Genomic DNA, 16,881 nt, shown 5'->3' with positions numbered 1-16,881 from the left:
AAGCATTTCAAAATGCAATTAAGGGAGAATGATGTTGTTAAACCAGTAACCTTGAAATCACTTTAATTTCTTTTTAAAGAATCACTCATGAATTTCAGTTCTTTACCATCATTCATAACAAGTGCTTGTTAACACAGCTTACAGTGACCCTCATGTGTGTTGCAACATGACATTTAAGAACCATGTGTCCCATCCATTTATAAACCAGGAACCCTCTCCATCCGAGGATATTAGGAGAGATTTTTTTTTCAACGAGTGGTTCAGGGTAAGGCCCTGGCTGTTAACCAGGTGGAAGAGGGAGGGAATAAGCATTTATAAAGCACTTATGTCCCAGACACTGAGCTACACGTTAGATTCATTTTCTCAATTAAATCTTTCGACACACCTGAAAGGGAAGAATCATTATTCATATTGTTCAAGTGAGAGAGGCCATTGGTACCATGGAAGGTATATTTCACTAAGGATGTTTAAAGAATTGGAAGTGTTAAATAGGGGTTTCCGCAATCTGAAATACTCACTTTGTGCAAGGAGGTATCTCAATGTCCTTTTCAAGGGGGCAGGATCTTTCATTTTCCATATCCAAGAAAGGGCTTCTGACTGCCACTCTTCCATTAATTCTCAGATGGTCTCTTTGTGTTCCAGCCTGCCCCGCCGGGATGTTCAAGGCCAGCCAGGAAGCTGAGGGGTGCTCCCACTGCCCCTCCAACAGCAGATCCCCTTCAGAGGCATCTCCCATCTGTACCTGTCGGACCGGCTATTACCGAGCGGATTTTGACCCCCCAGAAGTGGCATGCACTAGTAAGTGTCTAGTAAGGACTCTGGGCTGTGGAGTTTGGTTCCCTGACAGTGCAAGGGGTGGGCAGGGGAGACTAAAACACCAGATTGCAGTAGAGAGCAGAAATGCTGATTGTGGTGCTGAAGCGGACAGCTCCTGGGCTGGGCATGCAGAGCCCCTCTGCTTAATAGCCCAGGATCAAGATTATTATGTTCTTTCCTACCTCCTCCTCTCAAATGGGAGAGTGTTGGGGTGCCTGGGTGGCTTAGTCAGTTGAGCGTCTACCTTCGGCTCGGGTCGTGATCCCAGGGTCCTAGGATCGAGCCCCCCTGTTGGGCTCCCTGCTCAGTGGCAACCTGCTTCCCCCTCTCCCTCTGCTGCTCCCCCTGCTTGTGCTCTCTCTCTCTGTCAAATAAATAAATAAAATCTTTTTTAAAAAATGGGGAAGTGTTCCTCCCACCAGAGCAAGACAATTTCTGCCCACCAGATGTTAAAAATGACAGCCTCGAGAGTTGTTGAGTGCAAAATCAAGATCCACTAGGCTATTGCAACAATTCCTAGTCACCTCCTCCAAGAAGCCCCCTTGGTCCTGACAGCTGACAATATTCTCTACCTTCACTGCACTTCCTGTATCTCAGTGTCCAGGCTCTTCTCAAAGTCTAATAATTTTATTAATTGCCCAATTATTTTGGAATTTGCTTTCTCAGTTATCAAATGAAGGTCTTCGTGTGCCAGGACCATGTGTTCATCTCCCTTTGTCCCTTCCAGTGCCCAGTACTGTGCAGAACCTGTACCCTGCCAAATGATAAGGCCAGAGTTCTGGCCACAGCATGCATCTCTGAGACAGAAATTCTAGGGTCTGGGGCTAATGTATCAGCTTCACTGCTCTCCCATTCTCTGTTGTGGAGGGAAGGGCAGTCATCTTGCCAAAAGTGGATAGGGGGCAACTCCACTCCCTGGGTGGGAGTTAGGGAGGGGAGAATTTAGTCCCACTCTTCTCCCCCACAATCATGGGGAGATAAAAAGCACTAATTCTCCTTGCACAGTGCTTTAGAGAACTTGGTCCCACTCCCCTAAGTGTTGTAGCCCTGAAACAGGGATGATTTTTTTTTCAACTATTCTTATTGTATTTGGAAGTCAGTGTTCCAGGTCAGCCTCTAGTTTTGCTACAACTTTCTTCTTCATTAGATGCTGTTGCCTGATTCCCTAGACTTCCCTTCACCTCTTTGAACCACATCCCTTCCTCCCACCCCCAGGATAGAAGGGCACAGAGGGAATATTTCATACATACTTGCAATTTGATGGACAGAAAGAAAAATGACTCAGCTCTGAATAGAAGAATTTCTTCATTCTTGCCTTGCAGTGTATGTAACCTTTGCTGGGGAAAGAAGAGGAATGAAAGTGTATTCTAGATCAAGGTTCTTAGATCGATCAATGCTTATAGATTTGAACTGAGGAAAAGTTCATCCTCTTGTAAGAGGATTTTCCCCAGACCTCCCTCTCTGGTGCTTGATATGAACAGAAATTATTCCATTTCTGTTCACTGGAGTCCCTGCCCTCCTGTGGTACTGTCATCCCCACTGATTTCTGAGGTTCCCCTGTGGGTGCCTGTGAGCATGTGAAACATAGTTTAATATTCCTCTTTCGAAGCTAAATCACTGCTGCCTGGACATTGATACCAAAGACTAGTCTCCATGAGGGCCAAAGCAAATGCCAGGGCCTCACAGCTCCCCTCCTAAAACCATTCCCGTTCGCCTCTGCCATGCACTCCGTTTTGCTGGCTGAGCTGTCTCTGCACATTAACTCTTGCAAATAGAAGTCTGGGCCCCCAGCTTCCACTTTGGCAGACACACCCTGTAAATCCATCCAGCCCCTGCCGAAGGTCACCTACACGGATGGTAGGCCAATGACCAAATGCTCAGGATGCCTACGGGAGCTGTCTTCCTGGCTGTACAGCCCCTCTCCCATCCACCTCTGAAGCCTGATCTTCCAGCCATCTGACCTGATGCACTTGAACCAACAGGACTAATTCCTGGTGTGAATAGTATTGTCCCAAAGCTTTTAGTCTGCACATTGCAGACCCTCATTCTGCCCTGCCTACCCATATCCTGAGTTCACCTCATGAAAATCACACCTCACAGGCTTTTCTCTCCCATCTCTGGTCCAGCTACCTGTGACAGTAGGCACAGCTTCCTCACCCCCTGTGGCTCCACTAAAATCTCCCCGCCCCCGCCGCCATCCAGAGTGGGGATGAGTGCTAGACTTGCCTGTATGTTTTCCCACACCCTTTCCATAGTTCTGTGCTCTTCTGCCCCTAGATACAGAACCCTAGGGTCAGGCAAGAAATTGCCAGATCAAAGCCACACTTGTCTGTGGAGGCCAGGTCCCAGAGCAGCTCATGGACGCATTTTCCAGCCCCTGGTCCTGGCCTGCAGGGGCAGGCACTTAAAGAGACACCTGGAGGCCGGGCTGGGCTGAAACACAATAGTAGGCAAAACAAGTGTAAATAAACCTATTATTTTATTGAGCCTCATTATATATTTGATTTATTGTGTGCCAGGGAAGTACTGTATGAAAAAGTCAATTTGTTGGCTTTTATAATCTCATTAGGGTTTCCTTTTAAAGCATTCTAATTGGAGGTGCCATCTGTTCTCTTAAAAAGGCATCGCACATCACCACAGTAAATAATTTTTCAGATACAAGAAGCATATCTGGAGCTTTTGAGGCCAGGCATGGCCTTGCACTATAGCCTTGGGGGCCCTGACCTATTCCTCAGGTGGAGCAAGGCAGCCAGGCACGGGCCCGGCCCAGCCTGCGAGAGGTGGCGGAGGTGGAGGCGGGGGCCCCGGTGGTTGTTCACTTTGCAAGTGTGGTTCTCCACCCATCCAACCAGGAAGCCACTGTGGCCCAGCAAGGCACAGGAAAGACCCAGGTAAGGGAGAGTTCTGTCCTTCAGTGGCTTCTGCAATGTCTAGGTGGGTGTCGGGGAAAGGAGACACTGTTGGGAGTGTCCAAGAGCCCAGGCCTTGAAGTCTGGAAGGCCCCAGTTTTGGCCCATTGCCATCATCTTTAAAGGAGATTATATCATCAGTCATACTCATTCCCTGACAACATCGAAGATTTTATAAGGAATCTCATGATTTAAAATGTGTTCTTTTACAAAGCTGAAATATCTATAGTGCAGTAAAATTAGTATTTTTAATGAATCCTATTAGTCTCCTGGGACCAGCACATATATATTCATAGTAGTTTTATAGTGTTAATTTATTCTCAATTAATGTAAACATTTAGAGTGCCTGATGGCTTGTGTAAGCTTGTGTGGACATTTCTTCATGTTCTTCTTATTCTCCTGGGAAAACCTAGGACCCCCTTGGCCTCTGAGAGTCCCTGGCGGCAGCCCTGTGTCTCCAGCATTGTCCTCGATGAGCTTCATGGACTCAGCAGGGATTTGGGTGCACCCAAGGCAGTGTCACAGGGACTGGTATGAGCTCTGAGTGAAGCCAGAAGAGGGGGCCCAATGGGCCCTGTGCCTCAGAGTGATGATGTTCCTGATACAGTTCTAGGGACACACACCTCCCTTCTTCCTTCTCCATCATCCTCACACCTCTGCCAGGATTAAGCAAAATAGTTTTATAGAGTCTTTGGCCCAATGCCTGGTTCATAGTAAACTCTCAATTGATGTTAGAACTTGCTTTGGTTACATCCCTGGAAAGTGTGAAGGTTATAGCAGACATGGAAGCTTCCAGCATGTGAGGATGTTGGAGCTCTAAAAATAAAAGTGACATTCTCAGGGAGCGTCCAGGTGGACACCTCCCCCGGACATCCCAGCAGAATCCACAGCGTGGCCCCAGACCACACAGTCACCTTGGCCAATGGGACCGGATGCACTGTGGAAGTAGGCGGGAGGCACAGCCCGAGCATCCCAGACTCCAGCTGCTCCCCAGGGGCCAGGAAGCTGGGCAGGAACGGTGGCCAGCAAGACTGGCTTTCAGTCCTCAGGGAGCAGGGGCTCGTTCCCTTCCTCAGCATCAGACATGCTTCTTTTCATGGGAGGGTGTGACAGCTCGGCGGGTGTGACGGCTCGGCAGGTGTGACAGGGTCAGTGGGGAGAGGGACCCGTGGGGGGCTCAGGAGGACGTGCATGGCAGTGTGAAGCCGAACACCAAAATGCACATCTTTGGTTTTAAATAATTTCTAGTTTACTGGGGGACGAAATGGAAAGGAGGAATTTATGAGGCAGGTGAAAATAGATAATTATGCCTTATAAAATTGCTGTCTGTGAAAAACTATGCAGAAGGACTGGTGTAAAAATGATTTCCTTGTTACATTTCTGACCACAAAACCCTTTTTCTGTCACGCACATGGAAGAAACTTTGATGGATCACAGAGACAAGCTAGTGCTTGTCTTGTTTCTTCATTTCTTCTTCAAATGCAGTGGGTTTCCCGCTGCAGTTTTGATCATAGAAATGTAATGAAGAAGGGGCTTCAGAGATCATTGTCTTGTCCTCTGGGCCCTTCTGCCATCCCCTCACGTGAGCCCACTGGGGTCCTCTGGGGACCACCCTGACCCCGCTCGTGACTCACACGGATTGGCCGGGAAGCTGAGTGGTGAAGCAGGGGCTCTGGCTGCGGATCCTGACCGTGTGCCCCGGTGCCCAGCACAGCCGGTGTGAGCAGGAGCTTCTCGTGGCCAGAACCTGGCAGGGTGGAACCCACATCAGGAGCTTGTGAGAATTACATGACGGATGTACACTGGAGGTCTGTCTGCCTCCAATGCCACGAACTCACATGCCGTGAGAGCTAAAATTTGGTAGTTCTTGGGTGGTTGCTGCTGATGGCCATGGCAATGGTGGTGGTGATCTGCTTTCACTCTTGAATCGACCACCCCCAGAGAAGGGTAGGAATCCATTCTTCCCTCCCCAATCTCTGCACACTCCACTTTCTCTCTCTTATGCTCCTGCTTTATCTTTTAAGGTATTCCCCTCTTTCTTCCCAACCATCCCAGGGCAGCAGGGTGATCCCTGGGTCTCAGGGGTTATGCTTCTTGGATGGACCGCCCAGGAGTGTGGCATTGCCCCGACCCTTGTCTTCCCCGGCAGGCTGGGTGGATTGGAGGAGGGCTCCAGGCCCCGGAGTGTGGGAAGAGCCTTGGGATGGCAGGAAAAGAAGGAAGTCCTCTGCAGCCAGGCCTGATGGCCTTCAGGGCATTGTGAAATGTCTGTGAGGACAGAGGCTTGTAAACCTTCTCCCACCAGGCTTGAGTCCTGCTGGGCCACGCTCCCCAAGATCACCTGTGATGGTTTTTTCTTTACTGCAATGCTGTTTAAATGCAGTTCTTGGGCAAGCAGCCTCAACAGCACCTGGGAACTGGTTGGAGATACAGATTTTCAGCCCTTCCCTAGGCCTACTGAATGAGAAACTCAGGGAATAGGGGTGGGGGAAGGTGGTGATCTTAGTTTTAACAAGCCCTCTAGGTGATTCTGAAGCATGCTAAATTTTGAGAACATTGCTTTAGAATTAGGTTGAGTTTCTCTGTCCTCTGCTTTATGGCTCCTGGGGGAGAAAGGCCATCAGGTGAATTTCTGCAGACTGGAACTACAGTGCCTGCCCCTCCCCATTAGTGCCCTGTGTATCAGGCTGGAGAAAGAGAGACAGAGACTGCAAATACCTGCTTGCAGAAGAGCTGGGGTGGGTGGGATAGGAGTGTGAGTGTGTGAGTGTGTGTCAGTGGTTATGTGTTTCAAGGGAGGGTCTCACTAGTTCTCAGAACACCCCCACCCTTCCTGGCTCAGTGTCTGCCTCATTCTCACCTTTGGGTGGTTAGAGCAGTGTAGAGACCTCCAGGGCACAGCATTAGCTGGGGCTAATGGGAAACAGAAGAGGAAGCTTGGCCTGATTAGAACTGCCTCAGAGAGGGCTGAGAGAGAAACTGAGGCAAAAGGAAAGTGAATGGTGGGGCTCATTCACGTGAGCACAGAGGGTTACGCAGGGAGAGGATATAAATGGATGATGGCTCATTACTCAGCTGGTCTCCCACCCCATCCAGCAGGAGCTAGGCCACAAGGAAACCTTTGGGGGTGCCACTGCAGACCGACAGGGCAGGGAGGACCCCCCAGGATCACAGTCACATGTCCTGAGACAAGAATCCAGTCTTATCAACTGGGGACTCCTTGCTCGTCTGCATGGCACTTCGGGGATGATCTTTGAAGTGTCTACCCCTATTAATCTAGGAGTTGCAGAGTATTGAAGGAGGGCTGCTTTACCCATTGCTGACCAGGGCTTTAGGAAGAGATACACCATATATCCCATCCTAGAGGTAAAGGGCTGCTTGATTTTGCTCTGATACATGGTCCATGTTGCCCATGAAGATACATCCTTTGTGTTTTTGTGGGGGTGGCAGACTGTGCTTTCCTCGAGGTAAAATTCCAACAAGGGTCATAGATGAACGAGAGTCGTAGGGCAACCGGCCCTGCCAGGTGCCTGGATTTGGCTGGTTCATCCACCTGGGTGCAGATTTGAGGGACTGTGACAGCCAGCTGAAAGCTATTTATAACTGTCGCTGCCGTTTCTGGAAGGGTCAGCGCTGCCTGTGTAAACACACTTTCACACTTCTATCATCTACAATTTCCTTTCACAGTTGTTGACCCAAATGGGTCTAACCCTCAGGAGGCATCGGATATCTCAAAGTTTTAAGCTGACAGCCGGGGACGTGCTACGTTTCTGTTGTGGGCTTTTCATCATGAGGGTGTTTGGAGTCATAGATTGTTAACATTCGGGGCCGCCTTCGAGGTCCTGCCACCCAAATCCGTCCTCAGTGTCAGCCTCTCTCTCCAACAACCTGAATGTTGTGATGACAGACAGCTGATAGATTTTGCAAGACAGCTCTGCTCCATTGCCAGGCAGCCATCATCCATCACTGAGGAGCCTTCTGGCCGCTGGGTTGAGGACGGCCTTCCTCCCCTTGTCACCGTGGGTCCACCGCTGAGGACCAGTGTCCCGCAGGCCAGCAGCTGCAGTGTTTAAGGATGACTTCCTCATCCTTCCTGAATCACCTACTTTAGGCTAAACACCCGTTATGTTCTCTGTTCTCCAAAACACAGGATGTACCTTACTGCACCATCTAGCTGGCCTTTCTGAACCTCTCACATTTATCAAGATAGCCCTCAAGATGTGGTGTGGTTGCCAGAATGAACCACAGGACCCTCACCTGAGAGCTCAGTTTGGTGGCAATGTGATGGATCTGCTCCTGGACCTGGGATACTGTTGACTATTTACCGGGGTGCAGTCCTCAGGCCCTAGCTCCTACCGGACGTTCAGCCACCACACATCCAGTGGTTTTGTTTGTCCCTTCAGGAAATGCTGCCCATTTGGATCTTCTGTTTTCTGCACTGTTTTCTTGTTTTTTTTTTTTGGTTAAGATTTTATTTATTTATTTGGCAGAGAGAGAGATAGCCAGGGAGAGAGGGAACACAAGCAGGGGGAGTGGGAGAGGAAGAAGCAGGCTCCCAGCAGAGAAGCCTGATGTGGGGCTCGATTCCAGAAGGCCAGGATCACGCCCTGAGCTGAAGGCAGACACTATTACTGAGCCACCCAGGCACCCCTGTTTTCTGCACTGTTGAACGTGACTTCAGAAATTTTGTTTTGTGGACCTACAAATAATAGTAGGCATGCTGTCTATACCCTCATTCTCTGCAGGCTCATAAACATTTGGAAAAAGAAACAATGTCATTTGGCCTGACCTATACTTAGAGACACATGCTGGTTCTTGTCACTCTTTGCATGGGGCTCACAAAGCACTGCTTTAACTGTGAAGTTTCCGAAGGAGAAGGGATTGCGCTAAAATGTATTCATCTAACCCGCTCTCGTCTCTGTTTTGAAAATGCGGAACGAAACTGCCCGTGCTGTGGCTCTAGGACCCTGTGGTGTCATGGCTGCTCCTTGGCGCTCTTCGAGCAATGGCTGTGATGCCAAATTTGCAAGCTCTGGTCCCAGGCGGGGCTGGTCTGGGATGCATGCTGGAACTTGATGGGAGCTGCAGCTCCTGGTTCTTAAATCTTCCCGGCTCCAGTCCTCCATCTCGGGGGAGAAGACACTCAGAAATCAGTGGCTCTGCATCCTTGGTCCTCTGCCACCATCTCATCTCATCCCCAGGAAGGAAGGAAGATGTCTTGCTCTGCACACTCTTGAATATTCTACACTGGTCAGAGCTATTTGGGTATAGGGCTCTCTCTGTCTACTGGACGGAAGCTCTTTGACATGCTGATCCAGTTTTTTCCCCCCTCTCTGACGTGGTAGGTGCCCCACACAGTCAAGTGGTAAGAGCCCCCCTGTTGGAAGCAGATAGAGCAGTGTTGACTCTTGGCTCCACCCTTCCCTGCAGTGTGGCCTTGAGTAGATTACCGAAACCCTCTGAACCTCCATTTCTTTTCCATCAAATGAAGATATTGTTTGTTATTGTCCCCACTGTGAAAATGTATGTAAAATATCTAACTCAGTGTCAGACATGTGGTCAATGCTCAGTAAACGATTGTCCTTGTTTTGGTTGCTATGAATCAGGACAAGAGAGGAGTCTGGGTCATGTCTAAACTGCACAGTCCAAAATAAGAACAGAACAAAAGTGGGGGGAAATGGGCATTTTAGAGCAAGTACTCCTGGAGAGCCATCCTAGGCTGAATTGTGACACCATCACCCCCGTCTCCCCCCCATCATGATGTGATCACAAATCTGTGTATCATTGTGTGCAGACCACCTTGGTCCCCAGCTCCTCACAAGTGCTCTCCAGATGGCCTCCGGATTTCCTAGTCACCCCTCTTCCATCCATGTAATTCAGTATCAGACTCTGATCCACTCTGACACCAAGTCATAGGCCAAGCCCCAGTCTCATAGTGGGGTCTAGGATGTATCTCACTCCTAGACTTCTGGCCACTGTTGTCTCTATGGTCACATTTCAAGGTTACCACTGTCAGTCAGGCCTGGAACCCATATCGCCCCACCACACCCCCTTGCTACTGACCACTGACCCTATCTGAGAGTCGGGTTCCGAAACTACCCTCAACTCCATAATGGGCAAGCGGGAATGCTGTCCCTCGCTCTCCCCGCCTTTCATTCCCTGAACCTCTAGTTGCCCTATTACAAACCTGGTATCAGCCAGTCCTTACCCAGACCAGAACTGTGACCTTCCAGATTTCCTGGTTTAGTAATACCCGTGGATGTGGCAAGGAAGGCGAACCAGAGACCCACATACATCACCGCGGCATCACTGTGTGTGACAAAGACGAGGACACCAGGTGTCTTTGCCTGTCATCAAAGATGTAGAAGGAAGCCACTTTCAACTTAGTGTGAAGGTGTACAAACATTGTCCTGGGAACAAAAGCCACCTAATTAGAGACCTCCCCTTAATTGCAAGTGTACAAAAGAGCTGCTTGTGATGCCTGCCAAGAGGCTTCTGGATTGTGTGGGAAGGTGAGTGAAGTGAACAAAAATGGGTCTCCTAGTAAGTTTGAGTATGCCCATGCTTTCTGCATTATGTGTGGCATAGGACTGGGATGCCAGCATTTTGTAGTGATTTATTTAGAAACTGTGTGTCTCATCTCTGAGAAACTTACCACACAATTGGCTGGAAAGTGCCCCGTCCGAGCCAGACACCTGAGAACTAGTATGATATGGGGTTGGCTGTGGGCTTAGCTCATGGATGACTGCAGAGAAAGAGCAGGCTACAGTCTGAAGTCAGCCCGTGGAAAGGACAGGATTCCCTGCAGCCTGTGCCAGAGGCCACCTCCGTGCCCCTCAATCAAGAGCGCTCTGACTCTGAAGTCACATCAGGAAGAGTGGCTTGTCTTAGAGGCTACGGGGAGGAGGGCCAGAGGCTGCCCAGACACAAAGGTCCCTCCGTCCTCCCGCCCCATTCCGTAGAGAGAAGGTCAGGGCCATGTGGTAGCGGTGTGCTGCCCTCCGCATGGCCGTGGGCTCAGACTTGCAAGAGATGCCCAAGGCGGCCTTTCGAGCAGCTCCTCTGGGTCACTGCTGAGCTCTGTTCACCTTGGAAATGGGGACAGAGGATGTTCGATTGTGCTGTCTGGAGTGAGACCTTCGTGGCATCTGCATGGTGAGATGAAGCTCAGTACAGGCTGGCTGTGCTGGGCCACACGTGGGCAGAAGGTGGGTGGTTTGGCGGGGGAAGTGGCCGTGGGCAGTGGGACACTCGGGTCACCGCCAAGCCCTGACAGTGCTCAGTGAGCACAGATGGAGGGCCGCTCGGTTCCCGCAAAGAGCACGCTGTCTGCTGGCCAGCCAAGGGGGAACTGTGTGTGAGGCAAGAATTCGCTCCCCTTGCGAGTGAAGGGCAGTGTCCGTGGCCGCGCTCCGTGAAGCAGTCTGCGCTGAGCTCTGATGAGGGTGGCCAGGCCCCTGCCTGCAGCCGCTGCTCCGGCCTTGGGCCGAGGCCTCTTCTCAGTGGACCTCACGTGCCATGTGCCCTGGCGCTGCACTGTGCCTGATTAGATCGGGAACGTGGGTGCCTCAGCAGACGGAGGTCAGAACGGGCTCTGACTGAGGTCCCTCCACACGTGAGGCACGGAGCTGAGCCCCTCAATCAGTCTCACAGAATATAAGGTAGGTGCTACTGTTCTTCCCCATTTACAGGTGAGAGAGCCGAGGCCCAGAGGCCTTGCACGGGAGTGAGTGACCGGGCCCGATTTCCACCCAGGCCTGCCTTGCTGGCTTCAGGGCTCTTTTCCCTCAGGGCGAGGCTGCTTCCCTCAGGAAGGAGGACCTCTGCCTCTGAGGTGGCATGGCACCAAGCTAACGACACCCCGATTGAGACAGAGAGGAATCGCATTTCGTTAGCTCAGACTCGTCCTGTCCCGTGGTCTGCATGCTGGTGTCCGCAAAGCCTGTCTTCTGCGAGGCGGGGGCGGAGAGATTGGGCGGGGGAGGCACCAGTGCCTTCTGCTGTGTTATAAGCACCCCCGGGGTGGGCGTTCAGGCTGACGCCACCGGTTCCCTAATAGAAACAATCCTTCCGCAGAAATGCTCAGACATACCTCAGGGGACACATACGCTGGTATTTGTGAAGGAAATTCACCTAGAAATAGAATTGCTGGGTAGGTGGGCACATGCACTCAGAAAGCCATTCAGCATTACCCAAGTGCTCTCCCAAAGGACTTGACCCGTTTACACCCCTAGCAAGGGTATTTGTCTGGCTTCTCCACACTCGGGCCAGCTTTTACTTCTTGCCAATTTGACTGATCTCCTAATAATTTTGACTAGTATTTCCCTAATTATAAATTAGTGTGTATTTTTCATACATTTCTTGACCAATTTATTTTGTCTTCTGGGAACTAACTGTTTATAACCCTTGTCCTTTTTCTATTAAAAAAAATTGATTTCTAGATGCCCATTAATTATATGTGACATCTGTCCCCCCAGCCCCCCACTGATTTTTACTCTATTTATGGGTATAGTTTTTTGTTTTGTTTTGGTTTGGTTTTTGATCATATTGATGTTTTTAATCTTTAATCTCAAACCTGACCATCTTTTTCTTTCTGGTTTTGGAGATTTGCGTATTGACTTTTTGCCTGGGTTTTGTGTATGTCCTCCCACTCTAAGGTATAAACGCTATCTCTTATATTTTCTTTCAATTCTTTATATAGTGTTTATGTTTACCTCCTTCCTCCATCTGGAGATTATTTTTGTGTAGGATGAGATACTGGTGTTCTTATATCTCATTAAAAATAACATCCCATCAATTCCACCTGAACTGTCCACATGTTAGTGAGATGCCTCTCTTGTTATCTACTAAATGCCTGTATATACCTATCTTTATTTTTTCCCATTGAAAGAATCTTCTGTTCTGGCATCATTTCTAAACTATTCTGAAGATGGTAGCTTTATAAATGTTTCAATAACTTGTAAATCAGACCCCTACATATTATTCATTTGTCAATAATGTCTTGCCCATTCTCAAACATTTTTTTCTTCAAGATGAACTTTGAAATCAGCTTGGCACATTTCATCAAGCAATCCTATTAAATTGAGGTTGGGATTACATTGAATATATGGATTGCTTTGGGAAGGTCTCGCATTTTTAGGATATGCCTCTCCATCCAAGAGCATGGTGTTCAGGTCTACTTTTGTGCCCTTGAGTAAAGTTTTATAGTTGTCTTCATGTGGGTATTACTATACAGGCCTTGTGAGATTTAATCCTAGGTATTTTATGGGTTTTGTGGCTATTGTGAGTTGGTACTTTCCTTCATTATATTTTAAATAGGTTATGGTTATCATTAAGAGATGACTCCCTAGTGGTGGGAGTAGTGAGCTTCCCATCACTGGAGGAATCAAACAGAGGCTGGCCAACCACATAGGGACTGTAGAGGGCATTCACCACCAGGGACACACTGAGATCTGCAAGGTTTCTTCCTGCTCTAAAACTAAAGTGTCAGAATGAGGACTTGATTTTGGATGACCTACAGCTTTCTGGGAGGAATATCTACCTTCTCAGTTTCCTTTTTTTGTCCCTTGACCTTGAATTGTTGTCTATGGAACCTGGATCTTTCCTGTATACCTGGAGAGAGGCAGCGCAAGTTTCTTTTTAAAACTGAAAGGGACAATGGCTGGAAGATTCTTCTGTGTATTCCCAAGGAAAATTAAATGAATAATCCATGAATCTGGGGGGTGCATCTCCAGCGGCCTTGTCAGTTAGTGTGACTGTCTGTACAGGTGCCCGCCTGCCCTGCAGATTTTGAGCTCCTCAGGGCAGATGTCAGTGAATTTATGAATAGCACAATCTTATACACAGGGCATAGCACATGCTGGAGTCTTCGTAAACGAGTCTCGATCGATCAGTTACAAATCAATGAAAGAGCAGGCTCAGAGAGTGTAAGTGACCTTCCTAAGGTCACACTGTGGCAGAGCTGGCCCTCAGCCCTGATCTTCTCTTTGTGAGTCCAGCACATCTTTTACAATTCCACAAGGCCTCTGAGCCTCACTTCAGGGCTAAGAAAGAGGTCTCGAAGGCCATGTCTTAAGGATGACATGACCTCTAGCTTTCCTTGACTTGAAGTGTTCCTAAGGACTCTGCAAGAGGGAGTCATGTCAAGGCTTCCCTCTCTCCAGCCTCACCTCTGACCACAAATAGAAGTTCAGCCTCCTATACCTCCCCCACATGGGCAGTGATGGGAGACATTCCTACTGAAATGAGCTGCCTCCCCAGGTCTGGGCGGCTCAGCCATCCTCCCAGGGCTTCTGCAGCCTTGTAGCAACTAGACACTCAGGCTCCAGCTCAGACCAGGTAGAGGGGATGTCTTGTTTCCCAGAAAGTGAAATCCACCCTCTCTCTCCCAGACAATTAGCTCTGTTGAAGCAGGAGAAACAAGGAGTACTTTCTACCAACAGTGGTGTTTGGTGAAATGTATAACACTAGGTTCTCCGACGCTCCCGAAATCCCTCTCAGCAGGGTCCCTCCTTGTTTTGACTAATCATTTCTCCTTATTACTAACTGTTATGATTAGGAGAATTGCCTGAGTACAGGCCCAGTGTTTCCAAGACCCTAATGAGCAACACGTGCAGACTTGCTCAGCACTGTGCTGGAACCACTGTTGCTCTGCCTCTCCAAGGAAGCCACTGGAACAGTTCAGGAACGAGAACTTCCTGCCACCCTGAGAGACCCACCCCCGGCCCCCAGCACCCGGCTGCATGTGCATCCATCACTCCTGCACCTTATGCCCTTAGGTGCCTCCACCCTGAGTGAACGAGTTGCTAAGGGTGAGCTTTGGGACTGGCCAGGCCTGTCTTCAAGGCTTGATTCCACCACTCACCAGCCACATGACTTGGGCAAGCTCCTTAATGTCTTGGAGCAGGAGTTTCCTCAGGTGTCAAATGGGGGTAATTGTTTCTACCTCAACGAATTTTGGGAAGATGGGATTTATTAAAGAACAGACCAAAATACCTAAGATCATCCTTTGCATTTAGGGTTGTTATTAAAACAAAACTTGGAATTCCATACAAAGCACCACTAAATGGAAACCAAAGCTCTTCTCTTTCAGATGTTCCTTGTAGAAATCTACTCTAGGAGACCAGCCAGCATTAATCACTCACTTAGTGGAATGAAGCGAGCGAGTTCCACCAAATCAATGTCTTGTCATTCTGACATCCATGCAGGTGGCACAGGTGTCTGTCCACAGGAAGCCCATGTCCCCGGGTTCATTTTAAACCGGTTCCAAAGGTGGCATAAAATTGTCTCTGGAAATATTGGGATCCAGAGCTATTAGGAAAAGAAAGTAATGATTTCCCCAGGTTTCAACAACCTCTCCTCCTTGCCCCAGAAGGACAGCCTGCATCTTGAGGGGAGCAACCAGGATGCCTTGCTTGCAATGGGACAGGCACCTCTTGGCTTTCTAGCCCTGCTGCCTAGGCCTCCAGTACAACTGCTTCTTTGGAAGGGACACCTCAGAACTTTACACACTACCATCTTTACACACTACATTAAGCAAATGGTTCCAAATGTCTGGTGCTCATCACTCACAAACTTTAGACAATCCTTGGTCTGTCTTCTTGTAAGTATCCCAAGCCTCTCTTAGCTTCTACTACTGAGTGGAGGATGCCCCACTAGTCCCTTTCAATGCCCCCACTTTGCTCCAGGTCTCTGATAAATTATTTGTGGTTTTCTGAAATGGTCTCGAACAGCCACCCCACAACCCCCAATGAGAAGACCTGACAACGCCTGCTGCCACTGACTCCTGTTAACTGTGGTGCCTGACATAGAATCTCAGGAACTGCCCCACGGCCATCCATGGTGCCTCCCTGAAGGGCATAGGGAGCATGCAGGCACACGCCCCTCTCCAAGGTCCTGAACCATCATGGCGTGCCACATCACAGCCCTTTCCTCTAGGACAGTGGTCATTCTTGTCCAGTCTCTCCCAGAAATTCTACACCTAGTGCAGGAATGATGGGAGAGGAATTGGTGTCTCAGGAGGGAAAGAAAGAGGGAGAGAGAGAGCTGAACTTAGACTTGGGACGTGTCATGGGTACACGTGGCACCTAAAAAGAATAGAGGGTTTTTTTGTTTGGCATTGTTTTCAAATAACCAGTTATCAAAGAAAGAACCACAACTGAACATGAAACTGACTTCATGTTTTTTTGATAATTCTATCACCTTTCTGATAATTGCAAGATTTCCCTTCTTTTGGCTTATGTTACCTTTCAATTTATCCTGCTTTCAGCCCTGTATGCTGTATTGCGGGCAAAGGTATAACAACCAGCCTGACCTGGTTTTCTGCACATTTTGCCTCCGTAGAAGACCTCATTATACATCTACAGTCCCATTTCCAGGTCTGCCTCTGTTCCTTGACTCCTATCTATCTCTCCATAAAATCTCAAAGGACTTTCCCCCTTTCTCCAGGAAGCCTTCCAATTATTCAGACATGGTTCCTTAAGTAGTTATGTCATAGTGAGCAATAAATAAAGAGTTGTCCCAATAGTATTGTCATTTTTGATAACCAATCCTGGACCACCCCACCCATGTCTTCCTGGGCCCCCACATCATGCTTTTTGCACCATCCTTACCCCTGATGTCATTTTCTGATCTCCCTCTCTATCCTATCTTAACCCTTAGCCCACATTAAGGTATGCACTACCATCTTGACTCTTCTCAGTCACAAGAACATTATCTCTTTATTCTTTTGAGTTACAATATTTAAGAGTCTTGAGAATCAACTGTCTTTCTTGGCTCATTCCCAGACCCTATCTCAACCCTTTCACCTAAAGGAAGGTTGACTAGAGGACATAGTTTGCTGTGGGAGTAAAGGAGGGCCTTCCCTGCCCAGAGGGTGAGGGAGAACAAGGAAGCCCAAGATACCATGTCAAAGCCAGACCACCTCTTGGGATGCCAGGGAGCAGATATACATGTGCACAAAGAGGTTAAAAAGAGCAGGACCCATTCTGGAGATATATCCCCATGCCCAAGATTAGGGTTCTCCCCTTCCTGGATGTGCTTGCAGGGGTTAGGGGACCTCAAGTCTATAGACTGGAGCACATAGCCTTCAAGGTGATCTCCTCCTGTATAGCCCCAGCCTGCAGACAAGGCCCCAGACACCATCCCTGAATATTTT

At 48.8% G+C, this 16,881-nt stretch overlaps 1 protein-coding gene across 1 annotated transcript in view; it reads left to right on the top strand.

The window, feature by feature from the left end:
* Window positions 1–16,881, top strand: part of EPHB1 (EPH receptor B1) — a 425,223-nt gene that overhangs the window by 293,675 nt on the left and 114,667 nt on the right. Inside the window, exon 4 of the mRNA XM_034661964.1 lies at window positions 643–798. Within this exon, the coding sequence (XP_034517855.1) occupies window positions 643–798 (156 nt within the window). The remainder of the gene's footprint in view (window positions 1–642; window positions 799–16,881) is intronic.

This window comes from Ailuropoda melanoleuca, chromosome 6 (assembly GCF_002007445.2).
Source record: "Ailuropoda melanoleuca isolate Jingjing chromosome 6, ASM200744v2, whole genome shotgun sequence".
Taxonomy (NCBI): Eukaryota; Metazoa; Chordata; class Mammalia; order Carnivora; family Ursidae; genus Ailuropoda; species Ailuropoda melanoleuca.
The sequence above is the reverse complement of the archived record's forward strand: the minus strand, read 5'-3'. Positions and strand labels throughout refer to the sequence as shown.